Source organism: Malaya genurostris, chromosome 1, assembly GCF_030247185.1.
Source record: "Malaya genurostris strain Urasoe2022 chromosome 1, Malgen_1.1, whole genome shotgun sequence".
Classification (NCBI taxonomy): domain Eukaryota; kingdom Metazoa; phylum Arthropoda; class Insecta; order Diptera; family Culicidae; genus Malaya; species Malaya genurostris.
The window spans coordinates 161,901,477-161,923,669 of record NC_080570.1 but is presented as its reverse complement, the minus strand read 5'-3'; the positions used below and the strand labels follow the sequence as shown (position 1 = coordinate 161,923,669).

Here is a 22,193-nt window from a genome sequence, read left to right as displayed (position 1 = left end):
ATCAATTCTCAATTATATTGTTATCAATGCCCTACCAACGGTGATTGCTATGCGCAATGATCAACCGCTGCGCAAAGCAATCACCAAAGGCAAAACTAAAACCCACATGCTTGCCTCGAATCTTCATAGCAAACCAAGAGCAACAAATTTGAACCGCACCGGCTACTGTCGCAGACCTGGTCAAGGGAGAGTAATATTTTGCTCTCGATAGAAACAACGCAGTGACCGATACCCGAAGTTTACTGTCGCAACAGCGAGAACTTCATGCTTCTTCGGCTGTCGTGGACCATGACAAAATGTCTTAAGATGGAATGAAATGTCGAACGAAGTGAATGACGGCAACGTTGGCTGTACAGAACTATTTGTCTAAGGGCTGTCGTGATGAAACCTATCACAAGGCTGTCATGGAAAGAGTAGCAAGACAGCCTCAATAATAATGTCGCGCGGCGGTACATTTGGGAAGCCTGCTTAGGAAGCACTATAATTGCACCCTGACGCAATTAATACTAACATCCACCAAGCGATCATCTCAATCATATAAGCCCATTAAAACAATTACTGAGTTGTGTACAAGACTGGAGACCGATTGCGTTGGCATTAAAAATGCAGTAATTCAATCAATAACGAAATTATATAAGGACGATAAGGAACACGATTCTAGGTTCCAAACACAAGGAATAATATTCTTCACAAAATATTTCCATTGCTTTGTAAAACAACTTTAGTTTAAATTAGACTTTCGTGGTGTATCGTGCTTCATAAGGTTGAGTTTTAGTGAGCCAATGTTATTCGTATTCACGTCGACCCGTTTATGTCTCTGACATTACCCACCCGCTTTTTTAACCAACAAGGTAACAAGCGCTCCCGAAGCTATTCCAGCGTTTTCATTCGTTGCTGAACCCATTGGCTACATCGCTGGTAGAAGGCAGGTTTGTTACATTGAAGAAAAAAAAACCAGAACTTTTAGGGCCGAATTTGGGGTTGCTAAAAAGATATTCACTATTTTTATGAGTTGCAACTCAATGAATGTTAAAACTAACTGTTGGATACAATTTTTAGGATAACTGGAAAGAGCTTTCTTTCAAACGAAATTCGGACGGTACTACTAAGATGTTCATCATCATACAATAATTATTGGTTTTATTGTTCCATATAATCGTAACTTGAGTGTTTTCGTTCTGTTCGTGTGCTATCTATATATCACGCTTCGCCCGGTTCGCTCACACATTCGCTGCTGAAATTCATGTCTGCATTCGGGACAACACGATTCGAGGGGCGTTCCGTTGCGACGACTAAGTATTCGAGAGAAACGTGTGTGTGTGTGTGTGTGTGTGTGTGTGTGTGTGTGTGTGTGTGTGTGTGTGTGTGTGTGTGTGTGTGTGTGTGTGTGTGTGTGTGTGTGTGTGTGTGTGTGTGTGTGTGTGTGTGTGTGTGTGTGTCTGTGTGATAAGAACTATTTCAAACAGGACCTCCTAGTGCGGTATTCTAAGCATTAGTAACAAATCGAATAACTAATGTAATAATCGTAATGTTATGGAGAAAACAGGACCAAAAAAACGTTCAACGCTTACAATATTCTCACTTGCTCTCGTCGGCCCAGTTACCGCGACCAAAACACAGACGTCACAGGTGCGCAGTGGGGGTTGTTATTCACGCGGAAAAACTGGGCGCTATTAATTTGTTAGATCCTATAGAGTCAGTTTTTTGCTTCAATTGTTCGTTCCTACTTATTTAGATATCAGCATAATAATCCTATACAAAGTCTGTGCTTTCTAAGGCCATCCCTGGGAAGTGGCTTACCACAATTCGATTTTTGATTTGAGCAAACATCGCTTCGACCGACCGACCGACCGACCGACCGACCGACCGACCGACCGACCGACCGACCGTCCGAAACGAACCATCATTTCTCGAAATTTTTTTTTGTTTATATCAGAGTCGGAAAACTTAGTTCCATTTACAATTCCACTATGGTCTATTATAGATAATAATAATAATAAGATTAATAATAATAATAATAGCTACAACTAGGAAGTGAGATTTGATTCTAGATACTTTGAAAAGTTTACTTGAGTGAGGACATTCCACATTACAACAATAACTACACAATATCACAAAGCAAGAAATATATGTTATACTATTTGTATATTTATAGATTGAATGTATTTTAGCCTTAGCTGGTAAAATAACGGTTTCATTACACCTTAGTTCTCGCCCAGTACCATCCCACCCGTCGCGTCCTAGTTTTACGTCAAATCGCTTTCGATAGCGCGTAACAAAAATCATACACAAACATTTACACGTACCGGTCATCCTCATCGCTGATTCGGTCATCTAATTGCCTATTGTTTTCTACAGAGAATCTCGATGCCACACCCAGGTGTGCTTCGTGTGGGCGAATCGATGCGATACCCACTGCGATTCGAGCAGATTGAAACGATCCTCACTTAGGTAGAGTGGTTTGCCGCGTCTTCAAGTGAAAACAAAAAATGTGGATTAGAACAAAACAAAGAAACTCTTCTCTGTCACAAACAACACTTACTTCAAATCACGATCCTCCTCGTCATAGTCGTCCAAATACAGTGAGCCCCACAGACAGGCTCGACGGCCTCGGATGATGATGATGTAAGTCGATGTCACCATCAGAAATATGCCCGTACCTCCACCGCAGATGATGGAATGCTGAGAAAAAAAATCGTTCAATTAACAGTTTCAACAATTCAATTATTTTCTCATAAATACTAACCCTTACGGCTTCACAGCAGTCCTGTTCCTTGCAGCATGCCTGCTTCAAACAAACGATCGTTCCACACAGTAAACAGATTGAGCTTTCCTTCGGTACGTTCTGGCATTTGAGGCACGGTTGCTCATGGTAGTACTGAGAAATGGAAATGAAATTGATTGGAAAATTTGAGAGATTGTCATCTAGAATTTTAACTCACCGTAAACAAACGCTCATACTCCCGTGGTAAACGAAGCAGCTTCGGTTGCTGCCACTCCATGTACTGAGTCAAAATCAGTGACCGGGTCGATTCGCAGGAGGGCTGCTGAGACAACCGCAGCTGTTCGCACCAATATTTCGGTAGTTCGAGCTCCGCTCCAGGGATAAAACAAAGCGCCTTACTAGCGTTGAACTTATCCAGATCCATACTGACGGTGACCAGTTCCAGGTAGTAAACCAGTCGGCTAAATTCCCAGTGCGGTCCGGGGATTTCCGGTATTTCGGAATGATAGATGTGATGCCGGAGGAGGGCGGCTACCCGCAGAAACGGCAAACACATCCTCTGAAGATCCTTTTCCCAGCGGTCCAGATCGATCACTCGTTGCTGGGGAGGTACCACCGCAGTAGCTCCGTTCGGGGTTCCTCCACCGACATTCGCCGATGGTTTGTCCACGGTAAGCCGAATACTGCGACAGCGATCGCGATTACTGAGGAGCAAAACCATCGCGGCACCAACATTCGGCACTCCTTTTTCGTACACCATCGGCACCGAGGCATACTTCTCCAGCAGCTGGTCGCACTCGTCCTCCGTTAGCTGGGCGCACAGTTGAAGGCTGATTTGGTAGTACAACAGGTTGTACATCACTTTCACGATACAGGTGAAGTAAGCTGGAGGAAAATTAAAAAAAAGAAACGTTTCCAATGAAAACTCAGATATGGCTATTATTGGGCATAATGGGGTATAAAAGTAAAAGTTTGCTTCGCAATCAATGTAATGAGCATTCAATCTTAAAGTTATTCACCTTTTCGGGCCACGCTATGTGCGGGGTTGAGAATCGAACCCAGGTGGGCTGCGTGAAGGGCATCGACCTAATCATCACGCTGTTCCCGCCATTTTTTTTCTCAATTGTAAATATACGCACATAGATTCAGAAAGTTATTTTCTGATTCGAGGGGATCTATAATTAAATCCTATTTGAATCCATCTAGAAAATATAGCATAACCTTTTTAGCTCATATGCGCTGTGGGTTTAACGATAAAAAAAGGCGGGTGGGTAACGTCAGAGACATAACTGGATGTCGTGAATACGAAAACAACTGACATGTTCCTTAACACTTCCGAATATCAATTAGTTGATCAATTGTATGAATTATGCAAGCATTCCCCTTTGCACATTTTGCGCAAAAACAAAGAAGGCTTCACTTGATCTCGTTTACTGTGAGTTTCACACAGCGAAATGTGCACAAATCTAACCAAACTGTTCTAGATTTGCAGTAAGCTGAGGATATTTCCCTACGATTTGCGAACAACAAATCCTAATAGTTCTTTAGAAAACTTTTAGAGCCATTAGAACGGCTGATTTTGTGCAATGCTCTCCACCGTTGTGTTTTCACCAATGCTAATGACTGGCAGCTGTGACGTAATCGCTCTTGTCGAAAGCGAAACTAGCTGTGCAGACGACACAAAACACATCTGCTCGCAGTGGCGATAGAATCCAAACTGATTGAATTTTTGTTAAGAGATTTCCTTTTATGTGATTTCGTTTGTAGCCTTTTCACTAATGGACGGTCCTAACGGCTATAAAAATAGCCGCATACAGAATTTTAATGTCGATTATTTCATTTCGGATTTGCATAATTCATTGAAAGAAACTATCAATATGTTGTAGGGATTCGTTTCTAGCATTCACAAGGACCAAGTTGAGGAACTCACTGCGATATTCACCACTTTTCGGAACATTTTTCCCGGACGATTTGTTGTACAGCAGCAGATATTTTGTTCTCTTCCTTAGAACGCGTTCTGATTGGCTGGTGTTGACATGGATCAAATGAGACAGGTTTTTCAATAGTGTACTATTGAAATACTTCAATGCGTTTGCTATACACGTTTAAATTGAAAAATTTTGATTCTATTGGTAGTTAGATTATATAAATCCTTTCACAGATCACTGAGCTATGAGCTTTAAAAATACGAGAAAGGCAAACGCGCCTTATGAATTATCCTCTTTGATACTCGTTTATACCAAACATTTCAGAAAAGTTTAATTTTGAATTATTTGAGACTATGTCACAAAACTGAAAATTTTATCATAAAATTGTGATCATATTTCCGATGGCATGTCGCAAGAATTATGTTGATTCATTAGATACAACAATAGATATTCACGATCAAAAACTTATCACTCTCTCAGAGGGTAAATTTTGAAAAGGCACCCCATAGTAAAGTAAGTCGTATTCACGACAAAAACAATTTTTTTTCTTAAGGCTGGGTCTAGTTGTCATCTTCTTCCTTGGAGGGGAGGCGTTTTCATTGCTATCCATTGAATAAAGGGGTAGCAGTGGTTCACTTTTCGCGCTGCCGTCCATTGGTTCGGTATCACTGTTGTTAGCGGAATCCTTGTTACTGCTTATATTATTCCAGGCGTAATATTAACCATCTGATTGTCATAGGTAACAAGTGATTTACATGGAATTATTGTATTCTGGCACAAAAACCACATAAGATGGTAAAAACCTTCTTCAAGCGCATTTCCGAATGTAAGCGGTTTTGTTTGTTTCGGCTGATTTGGATGCGATGTGAAAGTGGACTGAACCTTTTCAATTTGTAAACAGTGTTGAATACAATTTAGATTTTTTTTGATTTTTCGAATCACGACGATTTAAAATTTAAGCCCTCATTTTTATAAGTTTATGAGAATCGACTCAGCCATAATTTCTGATAAATCGGAGTGAGCTCCGTTTGGGAATATTTGACCACTGTTTTTCGGTACTTTTAATTTGACATTTGAAACAACATCTACAAACTAGAGAAATTGATGAACAATTTTCAAAGAAATAGCAGCTCTTTGCAACCATTCATGAAACAAACACCCTTTATAGTAAAAATTCTTATTGTAACGTTTGCATAGAAAGACTTTTTTCGGATGGTGAAGACGAGACAAGCCAAGAAAATTCTACGCCCTTGCGAGCGATCTTCCCGCAGTTAACCGGAACATTCGCCATGGCGGACGAAATCATGCGGCTAGGCATGTTTTTGAGTTCTTTCTTCATTTTATTTATCAATTCCTCCTCAGTTTTCGCGGCAAAATTGTTGGAATAAATATAGAGCTTCAGGTTTGCCCAGAAATTTTCGATGGGACGCAGCTGCGAAACGTTGAGCGGGTTCACCGACTTGGGTACCACATCGATATTCAGCTGCTCCATCTCCTCCAACGATCGCTTCGAATAGTGGGCCGACGCCAGATCCGGTCAGAACACTGCACCTTCGCCAAATATGGTATGTATTTCTAGATGAACGACTTCCGGTAAGCGTTTCATACTCTAAATTCTCCCGTTCACAGTTAGTCCGGAGCAGCGAAATAAGAGTGGCATTGACATCCCCTTCTCACTGATTGTCAGCCACAGCAGTACCTTCTTGGGGAACTTGGTGTGTGAAATGAACTTCACCTCGAAGTCCACTTCCTTCGTGGGTGAAATGAAATACCAAGTGCTGAAATGGATGAAATAGGTATCGTCCTCCATCATCACCGCCATGTTGCGATTCGCCGGGAAAAAAGAGTTTACCATCTTATTCAGCCGCAGGCGCTGCGTCATTGCCTGCAGCTCCGAAACCAGTGGAGGCGAGTTCCCCATACTGACATGTATGTTCATGTTCGCCAGGAACTTTTTCACTGTGTGGCCGATTGCACCCAGCGACGTAGCCACTTTTCTCTCCAGCGTCCACAAATTGCCGCACGATGTCCGTTCTTTGAACACACACACACACACACACACACACACACACACACACACACACACACACACACACACACACACACACACACACACACACACACACACACACACACACACACACACACACACACACACACACACACACACACACACACACACACACACACACACACACACACACACACACACACTTCTGAACGGAGTTTTTTTCACGGTTTTTGCCAACTCGGTTAGAGTTCCACTGATAAAACTGTCAAATTTCATCTACTGACTCATGGGTTACTATGATTGATTGTGTGCACTGGTAGTTTCGTCAGTGCGGGTGAAAATAAACCCATGAAAAATTGGTTTCTCTTTTGTTCATTTTTTCAAATGCAAACGTTAATCTTCTTGTTATTTCGGAACCGGAAGTCATGTCAAGATAAATTTTTGTATGGCCTTCAACATTGAGCTTGAGCTTACTTGAGCTTGAGCGACCACCCCTGGTTGCTACTCCGTTACTGATCGGGATTAGCTGAAATTGTACAGTGAATTTCTAGATGATCCGACCTGGGACTGGTAAATCATCCTTCAGTCTACATCTTCTGGTAACCCCAGAATTCAGTGATCAGTACCGGCGCCGGCCAGGCCCGAACCTAGATCGTCTAAGGAATGGGAAGGGATGTTTGTCCAACACTTGTTGTTACTAGAGGCCGTATATACTGCTGCGCACTCCAATTAATAATTGATTATATTGGTTGATCTGGGCAACCGGCTACCGAGAAAACAAACCCTTCTTTTTCTACTATTTTTTTCAATATACCGATACATGTTATCTCTGTTATTAACTTTGTATTATCAACAGATTCGCGCAGTAGTTGATTTTTATCATTAAATCTATATTCTTGAAAGACAAGCAATAACATACCAAATAAAACTTTTCTCCGAAGCTAGCCGCAAATTGATATGTTGAATGAAGAGATGATTTAGTAAAATAGAGATATCAGAAGTAAAACGATGAAAATATCTGATAATTGAGAGGAAAAAGAAACTCCTGTAATTGTCGCCTTTGACGACATGGAAGCTGAAAGCCAGTGGATCTATTCTTGGCTCATTTTTCATCCGCCGGATTCCACACGGCATCTAGGCTGGTACTATCCGGAGAAAGATAGTAGGTACTATCAATCTCCTAGTGATCCCTTGCCCCTTCGCAAGTTGAACTCAGTTGAACTAATTAACTGTTGAACTTTCAGAACGAACGCAAGGTTTTTTGATACGAGTACAAACTTTGGGTATTCTGCACATTCAATACACTCATGCGCCACATTTGCTATCAGTGGTTCCCTCTTCTCGACAGATTCTATACCTTATGATAAAAAAAAACCGGAATTTTATAAAAAAAAACGCAAAATTTCAATTTTTAATAAATTTCTTTATTATCGCCTTCAAAGTACTCTCCTCCTGCCATGCCAACGCTTGATCCAATTTTCCATACAAGTTTTATAGGCCGCCGAAGGTATGGCCTTTAGTTCACGCAGCGAATTCTCTTTGATGGTATCTATGGTCTCAAAACACGTTCCCCGCAATGGCAATTTGAGTCTGGGGAAGAGGAAAAAGTCACACGGGGCCATATCTGGAGAGTACGATGCTGATATTGGTTGAGTTTTTGGCCAAAAACTGCGACACAACCAACGCTGTGTGACCCGGCGCATTATCGTGGTGTAAAATCCATGAGTTTTCCTTTCGTTTCAGTTAAAATGTGTTCGGCTGATCCATAATAGATGCCCAACAACACAGCAATCTCTCTAATCGGAATACAGAACGATTTTGCAACACGATTTGCTTCGCCGATTGAATGTTTTCTTCAGTAACAGATGTTGTTGGGCGGCCAGGGATCTCATCATGATCCAAGCTTGTACGACCACCTTTGAAGCGTTTATACCACTCGTATGCCTGTGTTTTTCCTAGACACGATTCACCAAAGGCCTTTTCTAACATTTTCAACGTTTCGGAACACTTAAATCCATTTGCAACACAAAATTTGATGCACGCACGTTGTTCTAAATTTTCATCCATTATAAAAATCGCCACACGAAAATTTTTCAACTTCTTTGTATAGACGCCAAACAAAAACTAATCGTACGATATGCGTCAAAATTTGACAGAATGTGTATAAAAGTGTTGCCAACGTTGAGAGAATAAAAGTTTACCAATTGGACAAGCGCGGGAATTTTAAAATGAAAATTCCGGTTCTTTTTTTATCATAAGGTATATTAATGTTGAAATTAACACTGAAAACTGTGTCAGACTTTTTCTACGAACGAGAGAAAAATTTACATCGAAATATGATTTATGATACCTTTTTTACTCTCTTTTCATGTTGAAAATGAAGAAAAAAATTTCCTTTATTCGACCGGGATGTTTTCTCCAGGATGTATTTAGACACTTCAATGAGTGCAATAAAGATAGAGATACTTCACTTTGAATTAAACTACATTTGAAAATTCGTTTCAAAACCAAAAAATCACCCTTACATAAATTACGCAAAAAAATGATATAAAAAAACATGTAATCAATGTAAAATAAGTTAGACGGATTTATACTGTTTTTTTTTCTCTGCCATCTCCCTGACGATCTGGCTTCGCTAAATTACTCCCAAGGAAACCAGTAACACGTAATGCGAATCTAAATTCCATACTGATGATGCTAGCTGCGTGAAAAGGCTTCCTTTAAATATTCGCGTCGCTATACACTGACGCTTATAAAGGCGGAGCTAACGCAAGCAAAATAGTATGCAACATGGTTAGTGCTACGATCCTACACAGTCACTCTTCTGGAGATCAGTGTCTCATGTTCGCAAAATTATTGGTCCTTATTGCCACCTTCACTTGATTTTACCTGTTACACTTTTCCAACAAAAATGTTCATAACGACGTCAAGCTCATCCAAGTAATTATTGTTTTCTCTGAAGTGACTTCCGTAATAGGGATCTAAATTTCATTTTGTTTCATACCCGAAACGACATACCAAATATTGAGAGCTAGAGCTCCTACTAAGAAAAGAGCTAATTTTGGGTAACAATTAGCTCAGCTAAAAAAAAAAACAAACAAAGAATAGATGAAGTTAGAGATATGACGTCGGACAAAATTCCAGTTGTGTTAAAATATTCAGGTGGTTTGATTTTTCAGCAGGAAACTTAAATTGATGGTTCGGAACGATCCGATTAATTCATTTTCTTTTTCGCTTCACAAGTTTGATGGTATTTTACTAGAATGAGAAAAACTACTAAATATTTATGAAAATATTGCCGCTCATACGAATGGAATAGCGATTTGCTCATTCCAATGAAAAAACATATTGTAATTAGTTCTTTCAAATGAATCAGACGGTTCTTAAAAGAACCAATCAGTTGACCATCAGCGATGTTTCACAGTGTTGATGGCCAAGAATCAACATTGAATAATTGCCTCTCGGGCAAGAGAGTGTATTTCTAAATTTGGTTGCCTTTTGAATATTGTGTTTAGACCATTTTTTTTTATTTCCCTGATTTGCAGTTCATGTTGCACTACTAGGTGGCATAACAGTGTCGACGAAAACTGTCATGCCCTGACGAGTCAAAGACGAAACGAATAGAATAACCAACCAACCAGTTAAACAATATTTACGTGATAAACGTGACGTTCGCAATCATCTTTCAACATTTTAATTGAAATTAGAGAAATAACTATAGTAAATAATGAATCAATCTGCAATAGAACCTACCTTGCTCCAGATGTAGCGGTGCTAGCAGGATAAATTTCAACATCATTGCGCATGGATCACTCAGCAGGACTGGGATCAAATCCGACAGCGCCGGTTGAGTATCGGCCGTACTCGACGATGGGGCCGGGGTGGTCCTCAACGTGTTCAGATCGAACAAACCAGTAAGCCTCTCCCACAGTCGCCATGCCGTCCACTCGTCGTCCAGCTTGAACCGAACCGGTGAATCGTCACTCATTCGACGGTGGATGTGCAGTGCCAAAACGTGCAGCAGCGGAACGATACAATCTCGCTTCGGTTTGTAGCGGATATCTTTCTGCGTACAGAGCGTACCTCCCCGTTGGATTACTTCCGATTCCAGATTGATTCGGGCGATCGAGACCACGAAGGCACTCTGAGGGATGTCCGGGTGTCGTTTGATGTTCCGCTGCGTACAGCTGATCATGTTTTCCATGGCTTCGTAGAACTTGGTGGTCGTCGGAGGGCGCTTGTTTTCCCGGATCAAATTCATCATTTCGTTGACTAGAGTGGCAAACGGAGGCGAGGGTGCTCGAGTGGCGAGGATCGAACGTTCCAGCGAAGGACTCAGCGGTAGGACAGAGTTAGCCAACTGTCCGCAGTATGGACAGAAAAATTCACCCCGTTCTACGTCGAGATTTTGCGGTCGTGGCGAAGTGTGCAACGATTTAAGATATAAATCCTGGCAGGCCAAATGCACGTGATGACCGCAGGACTGCACGTGAACGCCTCCCTCCCAACCGATGTTATGCGATTGATACCAAGCCGTCGGTCCGAACTGCTGCTGCAACAGATCCACTCGCTCGTTGAATTCGGAAGACATCTTCACGTTTCGCTTCAACCGCTCCTTATCGTCGTCGTTCACCGGCAACGGACACCGGTCACTTTCCTTCCGCCGATGACCGACAATACTGCTGGACTCGACCAACACCACCAACCCGATTGGTTTCGTCTCCGTGCTCGGTTCCGTTGTGTTACAGATAATACAGTCGTATTCTTTTTCCCGTGGCATTTCAATCATTTCCTCCTCATCCTCTTCGTCCCCTTCGAAGCAGTCCATGTTCGCAGCCGCCTGTTCCATGAAGGCTTTCTGTCGGCTAGCAAACTCTTCCATCAGCTTCTTCTGTCGTTCCTTGGCCCGCTTGCTGCGCTCTTCCCGTTCCTTAGCCTCCCGTGCTTTCTGCTCTGCCTGGCGTTCTCTTTGGTTGGGCCACAGCGCATGTCGTATTTCGTCGATCCGGCGAGCACAACTCTCATCCAGCCGGGCAATTCTTCGCAGCAAATTGCCAATGAAGTACGGACCGTCGCCAATTCGTGACTCGGATACTTTGATGCGTTGTTGCTGTTGCTGCTGTTGTTGACGATGTTGGTGACTAGAAGAAGAGCTAGATTCGTCATCCTGTTCCATTACGACGTCGTCTTCGTCCTCGGGGGGGTCATCCTCTAGGGAGAAACTGTCCAGGGCTCCGCTCAACTGGGAGTGTAACTTTAACAGCAACGACAGAATACTTTCCTCGATACGGACCGTGTCCGGTTCGTGAGCATTTTCTTCGAGAGCTTCAATATTACGACGTTTGTGCCGCAGTCGACCGGTCGGTATTTGATGCACCAGCTGGAAGTTGGCTCGACCTGCAGCAGTTGATGCGGCACCCCCCGTATTGGCTACCGTGGTCGTTGTATTGACCGGTGCCGGCAACTGAGGTCTTCTAGGAACTGCAACCGGTTGAACACGATTGAAGGGAAGCATGAGACCGGCGTTCGCTGGCACCGAGGACGAAAACATCGTCATATCCGGAGTGGTCGTCCGCGTGGTCTCATTCACAGCCGAGTTTTGGGTAGGAACTAAGGGGAAATCATGGCGTATCACCAGTTCCATGCTGGTTTCGTTGTAGATTTCACTGGCGACGCGAGGAAGCATCACGGTGCCACCCGGAGACGGTGGTGCCGGAAGCGGTAGCCGTCCGCCAGCACTGATAGCCATAGTGGTAGTGTTATCATTGTTATTATTGTTGTTGTTATGGTACTCCGCCAGTGTCAGGGCAGGTCGTTGACTTATCGGTGGAAGCGATGGAATTCTATCGTCCACAATCATCCGATCCATATCTTCGTCATCGTCGTCGTCCATTCGTCTTACCAGCGAATTTCCACGAACCACCGACAAGTCCTGCGGTATTGCCACCTCACCGCCACTGTTCAGATGCTGTTCGTATTCATTGTCAACGCTTCCGACCAACATCGGAAGCGTCTCACTTTCCGACAGTTCCCATTCTACGTCGCTGTCGAACGTGGGAGTGTCCGTACTTTGATTCTGATAGTTCGCCGGCAGAACCTGGGGTTCTCCCGGTAGTAACGATATCCTCTTGATCGTCATTTTCAAATTTTCACTCAAACAATTACTGGGATAACAGTTCAGCAATTCCGGAACGGTTTCTCGATTTTCCTCCGAAGTACGTCTTCTGTTTCCCATTCCCGAACCACGACATTCCAGCTCACCTCCGCTGTCACGATTGGTTTCACAGTTACACACAGCCATCTCCAGTAAAAACACCGCCAAAGCTAGCATATGTTCCGAAACACTGTGCGTGTGAACGGCCCGGTAGAAGATGGCCAACAACATCGCGTGTAGCACCCGCGAACTCAGCACACTGGCCGGATCGCTGTAAACCTTCCCGCACGAACTCGGCAGTCGGAACGGGGGCCAAAGACTTCTACTTTTCGGCATTTTTCCCACCCCCTTAACGTAACCGCCGAACCGATCCATCGAATTCTGGAAATCTCGTCTGTGAACTGCCCTCAGCAGCACATGCAGCGGATCGTAGTACCGCTCCCAAACTTCCTCGACCGGCATAAACAAACCCTGTTCCAAATTTTCCGATCCCACCGGTGGTGGCCGGTACACCGACAGTTCCTTCAAAAACTTTTCGAAATTTCTCGTGTGTGCATTCAGACTTCGCTCCGGCATCAGTTCCAGCAGTTGACTGTGCGTTTTGTCGCCGGTCGCCAGCAGGGCACTGATTTCGATGATACACTGCGTCTTCTCGTCGTTACCGAGATTAACCCGGGACGTGATCAGCGTCGCCAGAAACGTCAGCAACCCCTCCAGCATCGAGTCCTGGCCCATTTCCTGCGGTGCACTCAGAACGCCCATGCCGAGCCACTCCGAAACACCGAAGATCGAAATGCAATCGTTCAGGAACAGATTGGCCGGTAGCTGCGTGGCACAGATCTGCAGGAAGAACAGATCCATGTCGACCATGGAGTTGCAGAAGTTCGCCTGTAGGTAGGTCATCGCTTGACCCTTCATCTGGAGCCCGTTGCGCACCCAGATCCCGGATAGGATCTCGTAGAAGAGGCTCTGTTGGGAAAAAGAAAAGAAAGAGAAATTACCTTTAGTCCATATTGGGATGCGGGTCGGTTAAACTTTGAACGTCAACATGCTTTTTGCGTTTCTCATATAGAAAGATTATGCAATCACTGTGAAAACCGACTTCTTAACCGAGGCCGAATGTCATATACCATTCGACTCAGTTCGACGAACTGAGCCAATCTCTCTCTCTCTCTCTCTCTCTCTCTCTCTCTCTCTCTCTCTTTATTTCTCTCTCTCTCTCTCTCGCTCTCTCTGTGTGTCTGCACTTTTCGAAGATATTTGAACGCGCTCAATTTTCTCAGAGATGGCTGAACCGATTTTAACAAACTTGGGCTCGTTTGAAAGCTACTGTCGGGCCATTGATCAAGTTCGAAGATCAAATGGCTGTGACTTTTGGTACCAGATATATGATGGTATATGTGACGTAACCGACAAAACACGTTGATTTTTACCGCTCTTATGTATATAAGGGTGCCAAAATTTTGGGATCACCTCTATTTTTGTTAAGCTTTAGTGCTCAAAAGTTTAAGCACCTCGAAAAAAGCCTTCATGCAAAATTTGAGCTAAATCGGACATGCGTAAGGGGCAGTCACGTACCCAGAGGGGGGGGGGGGGGGGGCCGAGGGGCCCTGGCCCCTCCCGAAATCAAAAACATATAATTATTTGGAATGTCTCAGACTTGTGTTACAGAAATAACAAGACAGTAAACGTAAAGAAATGTAATACAATATCTGTTCCAGTGGAAAAGTTTAAAGTGTATGTTAAAAACAGCCGTAAAAGGCACACCGAGAATTAGGTACATAAATAAAGTAACATTATGTTTTAATCTTTGGGCCCCTCCCGAAATGAAATCCTGGGTACGGGCCTGGTAAGGGGTGCTGCCCGGTGGTAAAGGTTTGACAATTTTCGATCTTGAAAAAGCACCATAGGGGGGAGTACATGAAATTTCCAAAATCGAAAAAATTTTTTGACTCTTAAAATTGCATGAAACGTCGAGATTTAGTGTTATCTCAAAAAAATTTTTTTTTGAAAAAATCAATTTTGTGGGACCTAGAAAAATTTTGATATTTTTTCTAAGTCCCAAAAAGTCGATTTTGCCAAAAAAAATTTTTTTCGGGATGACACTAAATCTCGACGTTTCATGCAATTCTAAGCCTTTTGGCATCAAAAATTTTTTTTCGATTTCGAAAATTTCATGTACTCCCCCCTATGGTTATTTTTCAAGATATATGAAAATTCCACTAAGTGGACTGAGAAGGCTTTTTTTAGAGTAGCATCACTCTTCTCATACAAATAGGGAACGCAAATGTCAAGCACTAGTTAGGAAAAATGATGCTGACTGTGTGACATAAAAACTGAAGCATGCTTTTGTGAACTACTCGAATCAATCTGAATCAATTGGTGTCAAAATTAGTATCCGAAATGATTTAATAAAAGTATTTTCATGAGACTGGTATGAAAGAAGAGAAAGGCATTATCACACCACTAGGTGGATTAAGAAGGGTTTTTTCATAGTCCGGACGATGAAATAAAACCACCGCCATTCCCTCGTACATGTAACAGTAACAGTCATTCGGGTGTTCCATTTTCGAAAAGCGCTTTCAGCGTCATCGATATTAGTAGATTAGTTGGTGGAAGTTGTTTACACCGATCAAAAACTCGTTCCACTAAACTAAGCGAAGTCTAAGAATTAATCAGGTGTCCCACAAGGTAGTGGCTTAGGACCTTTGCTAGTCGTGTTATTTTTCAAAGATGTTTTTTTGCTTCTGGGGAACTGGATTTGAAATACACTGAGGTTTTTTTAACGCGGTTTTTTATGCGATGTTCACGCGGTTTTCTTGTTTTCTCTTAGAAGTGCATTTTTTTTAGATTACCCCAGATCTGGACGTTTCATGCATTTCTAAGATATTTAGCATAAAAAAATTCTTTTGTTTTGCGCTTTGCTCGCATAGCGATTACGAGGATAGAAAGCTATGCAGAATGATTTTCAATCGGCGTGTACAAAGCATCATGCACGTGTTCCGCATACTTTATCGGGTTGCCTTCTGGAATCGAAAAAGATTTTTTCGGCATTAGAAAAATTGACGGTTAGAGTCCTTTCATTGATTGATCCTTCTTTCTCGATTTGTTTTTGCTTGATCATTATCAAACAGAAACAGACCGAGGAAGAGGATCAATCAATGAAAGGACGCGAATACTGTTTTTTTGCGTACGCCTGAGAATGGCATGAAAATGTTCCAACTCCTTTAAGCTTGTTTTTACTCTCTCTCCCTTGGTACATTTAGATGATTGAATGTGTTTGCCTTTTTCTTTAGAAAAGTAATAGAATTACACTGAAGTCTTTTTTTATGCGAATTTACGTACCGCATAAAAAAACCGCATAAAAAAAACCGCATAACTCTGAAAATTCGCATAAAAAAAAACCGCATAACTCTGAAAATTCGCATAAAAAAAGACCGCAGAAGGGCAAACCGCATAACTCTGAAAATTCGCATAAAAAAAACCTCATAACTCTGAAACTTCGCATAAAAAAAAATGCATAACTCTGAAAATTCGCATAAAAAAAGTCGCGTAAAAAAAAAGCGCATAAAAAAGACCGCATAAAAAAAGACCTCAGTGTACTGGAAAAACGAACTTTCGATCGAAGCTCCGCAGACCCCTAGGGTTATATACCATTCGACTCAGCTCGACGAAATCTGAAAATGTGTGTGTGTTGTTTCACCTTTCAAAAAAATTTCTCTTCGGGCAATTTTCTCGGTGATGGCTGAACCCCGATTTTAATAATCTTAGGCTCGTTTGAAAGCTACTTTCGGATTGATCAAGTTGTTCAATCAAGTTGGAAGCTCAATTATCTACCACTTCCGATTCTGGAGATATAATGGTAAAAGTGACGTAACCGAAAAAACACATTTTTAACTTTCTCATTTAGAAAGGGTATGCAATAACTGTGAAAATCGATTTCTCAATCGATGCCAAGGCAGACGAATGTCCTATGCCATTCGATTCAGCTCAACGAGCTGAGCTAATGTGTGTGTGACCAATATTGTCACTCATTTTTTCAGAGATTACTGAACCGATTTTCACAAATTTAGATTCAAATGAAAGGTTTTATGGTCCCATACAAAGTGCCTGAATTTCAACTGGATCCAACTTCCAACTACAAGGTGTTATACACCAAAAAAGTTAAAATAATGTCGCTCAATTTTCTCGAAGATGACTGAACCAATTCTCCCAAACTTAGATTCATATGAAAGGTCCATATGAGATTAGATTAGATTCATATAAAAGGTTCTAAGGTCCCCGTTCTGAATTTCATCAGGATCCGACTTCCGGTTCTGGAATTACAACGCGATTTGCACCAAAAATATGAAAAGTCTTATTTTTCTCGAATTTTACCATCTTAGATTTCGCCGAAAGGTATTTAGAAGCCAGAAAAATATCCCGATGTTTATTCAGTATTCGACTCATCAATGCGATCGCAGTTTGTGTTGAACTGCTAACGCCACCTAACGGTTCAACATATTTTCCCATTTCGTCACAGAATACATGACCTGTTTAAGATTGGAATAGACTGACCTTCAAATGTGTTATAAATACGTTGAGTGAGTGTTGATAAACAAGGTGAAAAATTGCGGTCTCAAATTGACACCTCGAGTAATCAGAGCTGGTTTGAGAAGCGTTATGCATAACCCGAATAAAATATGCACCTCATGCGTCATTCCTGTACTGTTAGTAGCGTAATTTTCAACCAACTCTGTTATGTTATTCAATCCGTAAACTTTCCGAATAGAAAAAAAGATAGATTTGTGTGGTTTCGTATTGACAGTGTACGATACTTGATCGATTCCCTTTCCACCGGTTTCTGTTCATTACCACTACAGCAGTAATGAGTCAGCAGCAGCCGGTCTAATATCATTCGAAAGCATCGAATTACACACCAACATGAAAAAATTGCTTACCCGCGATCAAACATTCATCGTCGGTATAGGTAGGATAGGTAGTTTGTTTTGGGTTGAACGAAACTAGAAACCGTTCGCGCTCTCTTTCTCGCCGTAGAAGTGAAGTCCGTCTGGCCGTCGATCAAATGAATGAATCACAATCAATTTTAATGGAACGAAACAAAGACCCGCACACCCGGGGTCCGGTTGCACTTGTGGAATCATTGGCTTTTCGACGGGTGGAACGAAAGATCATAGGCACTAACTGTATGTCGTAGTATTGTGGTAATTTAGTGGTTGTGCTCAGAACATCGTACGTACGTTTCCTCCTTCTCCTCTTTGATCATAAACAGGCATAATTGTGCTAACTCGAAACCATCATAACTTGACTAGCCACTGCTCGAGACGGTTGTTTTTGTGTTTATTTTGGTGTAGGCCCCGTCGAATTAGCCGCCGTTTTTCAAAGTTCCAAACGGATATATATCAGCGAAATTAGTGAAGTGATGTCGTAACCACCGTCGTTAGGTTACTCATTTCTTTCGCCAACTCATTAGCGAATCGATTGTAGTGTTTCGAGTGTGACAACGACAAAATCGAACGGCCGAAAGTGGTTCAAAGTTATTCGACCTTCAATTTCAAAGCAAAGCAAAGGCTCTTCTCGAGCCATCCGACATTGGCAGTTCGTTCAAGGCTAGAGCTAGCTGCAAAAACCGTACCGAAAAAAGGTAAGCTTCAGTTGGAGTCAGCAAATTCAGTAGGTTCAGTCGGACGACGAAGAAAGTGGTGGAAGAAAGTGTGTGCACGCGCGGCCTTCTTCTATCGCTTGAAGTGTTCGTTGTGTGCGCGCGCGCCCAGCCAATCCGACTGGTTATTGTGGGAAACTTGCACTTGTTTGCACTTTATTTCATTCGACATAAATGGATTTTAAGTATGATATCGGACATTTTCCCCCTGCAGAATCATCAACAGCAAACTCGTTTAGATGTATGTTTCATTTTGACTTCATTTACACTGAGGTCTTTTTTTACGCGGGGGATTCGTGCCGCGTTTTGAAAAAAATCGACTTTCGGACTTGGAAAAGTATTGAGATTTCCAAAATTGGAAAAAATATTATGCCAAATACCTTAAAAATGCATGAAGCGTTGAGATATCGTGTTATCTCAAAAAAAATTTTTTTGAAAAAAAGTCGACTCTGGGACTCGACGTCCAGATCTCGACGTTTCATGAATTTTAAAGACAAAAAAAAAACGGATAACTGTGAAAATTTGCCGAAAAAAAATTTCGTTACTTCAGAAATCTGCGTGAAAAAAACGCGTCGCATGAAAAGAAAAACCACGTAACTTCAGAAGTCCGCGTACAAAAAACCGCAAGAAAAAAGACCTCAGTGTACTCTGAAATTGATAATAAACAACTGATTAGCATTAAAACTGCGGACATGGGAAAACCCTCAATTAACCCTCGTCGCTGGTGCTTCGAAGAATTGAGAATTTTTCTTGGAAACAATTAGGTTCAGATTACTGGAATTACAGTTGAATTTCTTATCGCACTATCAGTGAGGACGATGTGGAAGTTCATTGACTTATAAAATAGGTGGTCACTGTTTTACCTTTCCCCATAAAAAGGTTTTTACAGGGCATTGTTGGAAAACCGATTTTCGATCGGATTCGATGTTCGATGTGTGTGTATTTCGAAGATTTTGCTTACCCTTGGGCTCGTTTAAAAGCGTTTATTAATCAAATTCGAAGAACAAATGGCTATCGCTTCGAAACTCGGAGATATAATGGTATAAATGACGTAAACGACAAAACCCACTTTTTTTCTTACCGCTAAATTTTCCGGAAGATTCCAACAAGATTGGGCCCATTCGAAAGCTTCTATTAGATCATTGAGCAAGATTCGAAGATCAACCTGCTAGTTCCGGAGATATAATGGTATATGTGACGTAAACGCCCTTTTTTTTCTCCGCTCAATTTTCTAGGGGATTACAGAATTGATTTCAACCAGCTTTGGCTCGTTTAACAGATACTTTAGACCTGTGAATCAAGTTCGAAGTGTAAAAAATGACTGTCTATTTTGCTTTCTGATGTACAATGGTATAAGTGACGTAACCGACAAAATGCCATTTCTTCTCTCACCGCTCAATTTGATATGATATGATCCGCAATTCGTTATTAAATTTTCCACTGTGACAGATGTGATAAATTTTTTTCAAACTTTTGGAAAGAATGAGGAAAATTCATCATGCTTTCTAGTCGTGTTTGCACTCCGATGACGGTGTTTAAATAGTCAGACACATGTCAGTCCCGATGGTCAACTGGACGAAAATAATAAGTAAACCTGGTCTAAACCTCATAATTTCTTCTAGTGCGTTAAATGGAACTGAATCAAATGTCGTGGTGAGAGCCTTCCATCAACAGTAGCAACAAAACAGACTATTCTGTGTGGTGTAAGTAAAGCTTCGTTTGGATTGGATTCTGAAACTGAATTCTGAACTTAGTTCCAGATTTTGCATTTAGTTTCAGAATTCAGCTCCATAATACAGGCTCAAAATATAAAACTAAGACTCAGGAACTGAATTCTGGAACTCGAATTTTGGAACTGGCCTCTTGACTAGATTTCAGACAATTTGGAATTCGAACCCAGGAATTCAACTACAGAATTTTGGAACAAAACTCAAGATGTGAGAATTTTAGATCAGGACTCTGAAACTCGAATTTTAGAATTGTCCTCTGAACCAGAACAAAATTCCAGAATTCAGTTTCATAATTTGTATCCTAATTTTTAATTTCTGAATTGAGTTTCAGAATTTATTTCCAGTATTCACGTTTAGAATTATGAATCTGCATGCTGGAACAAAATTCGGAGTTCAGTTCAGTTTTGAGCCCAGTTAGAAGAATTTTCTAGTTTTTGCCTTTCTCATGTAGAAAGACTATGCAATCACTGTAGAAATCGACTTTTGAACGGAGACCCACAGAACCGAGTGCCATATACCATTCGACTCAGATCGTCGAGATCACAAAATGTCACTCAATTTTCTCAGAGATAGCTGAATCGATTTTCACAAACTAAGATTTAAATGAAAAGTATTATGGTTCCACAGACTGCTATTGAATTTTATCCCGATCCGATCTCCGGTTCCGGAATTACAGGTTGATATGTGCAAATCTATGAGAAAATGCGCACTCAATTTTCTCGGAAATTTCTTAACCGATTTTCACAAACTAAGATGCAAATAAAAGGTCTTGAAATTCTTAAAAAAAAAGTCCCCGAAGTTCCGGTATCACAACGCGTTAAGTGGAAAATTTTCAATTTCATGAGTATTTTTTCACAAGCGATGGCATGAGTATTTTTTTCATCTACTAGTTACCTGTTTCTACTTCCGAACGCATCGATAATAGTGACGAAAAGCTCCAAACACGGAACTCACTTCGATTTCTCAGCAACGGTTAAACCGATTTTCACTAATCTTGACTCGAATTAAAGCTGTCATTGTTTTTCAAAAATACTGCGAAATTTAATCCAGATCCGACTGTCGGTTCCGAAATTATAGGGCATTGAGTATCAAAACTTTCGAACCATCATACAAAATGACAATGCATAACCGTGATACGCATCGGTATGTGCTGGTACGGAAGAAGAAAACACCACAGCTTTTACATATATTGATAGCCAACCAACCCGCCTTTTTGGTTTGTGGATCAAGTTCGAAGACCGAACTGTATGCGCTTTTTCTGCACGGAAAGAAATCCATCATCGTTATCATGATTAAAAAATAATGATACTAATCATACTGTCTTCTCAGGAAATCATGAAAATAATTCATGATTTTATTATCAAAATCTTATTCCATGAAAATCCATCATGATCGTAATATGCGTTACTTGCGGAATGTATCCGTCCTCAGTCTGACCGATTTAACATATTTTCAATTTATCTATATTGTATTGGCTATCAATATATGTAAAAACTTGGAGTAGGTAATGACAGAAACATAGCCGCGAGATTAACGTAGGACTGCATTCGAGATGTGTATAGATATTAACTGATTTGATACCGTTTTACCGTTTCAGATTTTGTAGTCCTGAAAAGGACCATTCGGTTTTGGAAGATTACGTTTGTATTCTAGGAATTTGGGAGACAGTTTTTTAAATAAGTGCTTTACGTTACTTTTCCGGTCCTAAGAAGGACCATTAGTGGCTTTGGTTACAGATGATTACTTTTGTATTCCAGGAAGTAGAGCGCCATTCCAAGTCATTTGTAACTTTGAGCCTTGACGTATAAGAAATCATTACATAAACACAATCGTTACACAGATCGTTCATATATTTCAATATATCATACATCTCAATTTTTTACGTGAAAGAAACTATCAAAATGTCCGGGATTCATTTCCGGCTTTCAGAAGGGTCAAACAGCGGAATTCTCTACGATATTAAACCATTTTCGATCATTTTTC

At 41.3% G+C, this 22,193-nt stretch overlaps 2 protein-coding genes across 11 annotated transcripts in view; one reads left to right on the top strand and one right to left on the bottom strand.

Annotated features, from left to right (window-relative positions):
- Nucleotides 1–1,113: 1,113 nt before the first annotated feature.
- Nucleotides 1,114–22,193, bottom strand: part of LOC131426542 (E3 ubiquitin-protein ligase Ubr3) — a 97,160-nt gene continuing 76,080 nt past the window's right edge. For all 10 annotated transcript variants that reach the window (XM_058589357.1, XM_058589359.1, XM_058589358.1 and 7 more), the window contains exons 8-12: nt 10,418–13,787; nt 2,943–3,610; nt 2,747–2,878; nt 2,543–2,682; nt 1,114–2,470 (exon numbers count right to left, since the gene is read on the bottom strand). In XM_058589357.1, the coding sequence (XP_058445340.1) occupies nt 2,353–2,470; nt 2,543–2,682; nt 2,747–2,878; nt 2,943–3,610; nt 10,418–13,787 (4,428 nt within the window). In that variant the 3' untranslated portion in view covers nt 1,114–2,352. The remainder of the gene's footprint in view (nt 2,471–2,542; nt 2,683–2,746; nt 2,879–2,942; nt 3,611–10,417; nt 13,788–22,193) is intronic.
- The window catches only part of LOC131426543 (uncharacterized), a 32,247-nt gene continuing 28,026 nt past the window's right edge, over nt 17,973–22,193 (top strand). Inside the window, exon 1 of the mRNA XM_058589367.1 lies at nt 17,973–18,462. The gene's annotated coding sequence lies outside the window, so the exon portion shown is untranslated. The remainder of the gene's footprint in view (nt 18,463–22,193) is intronic.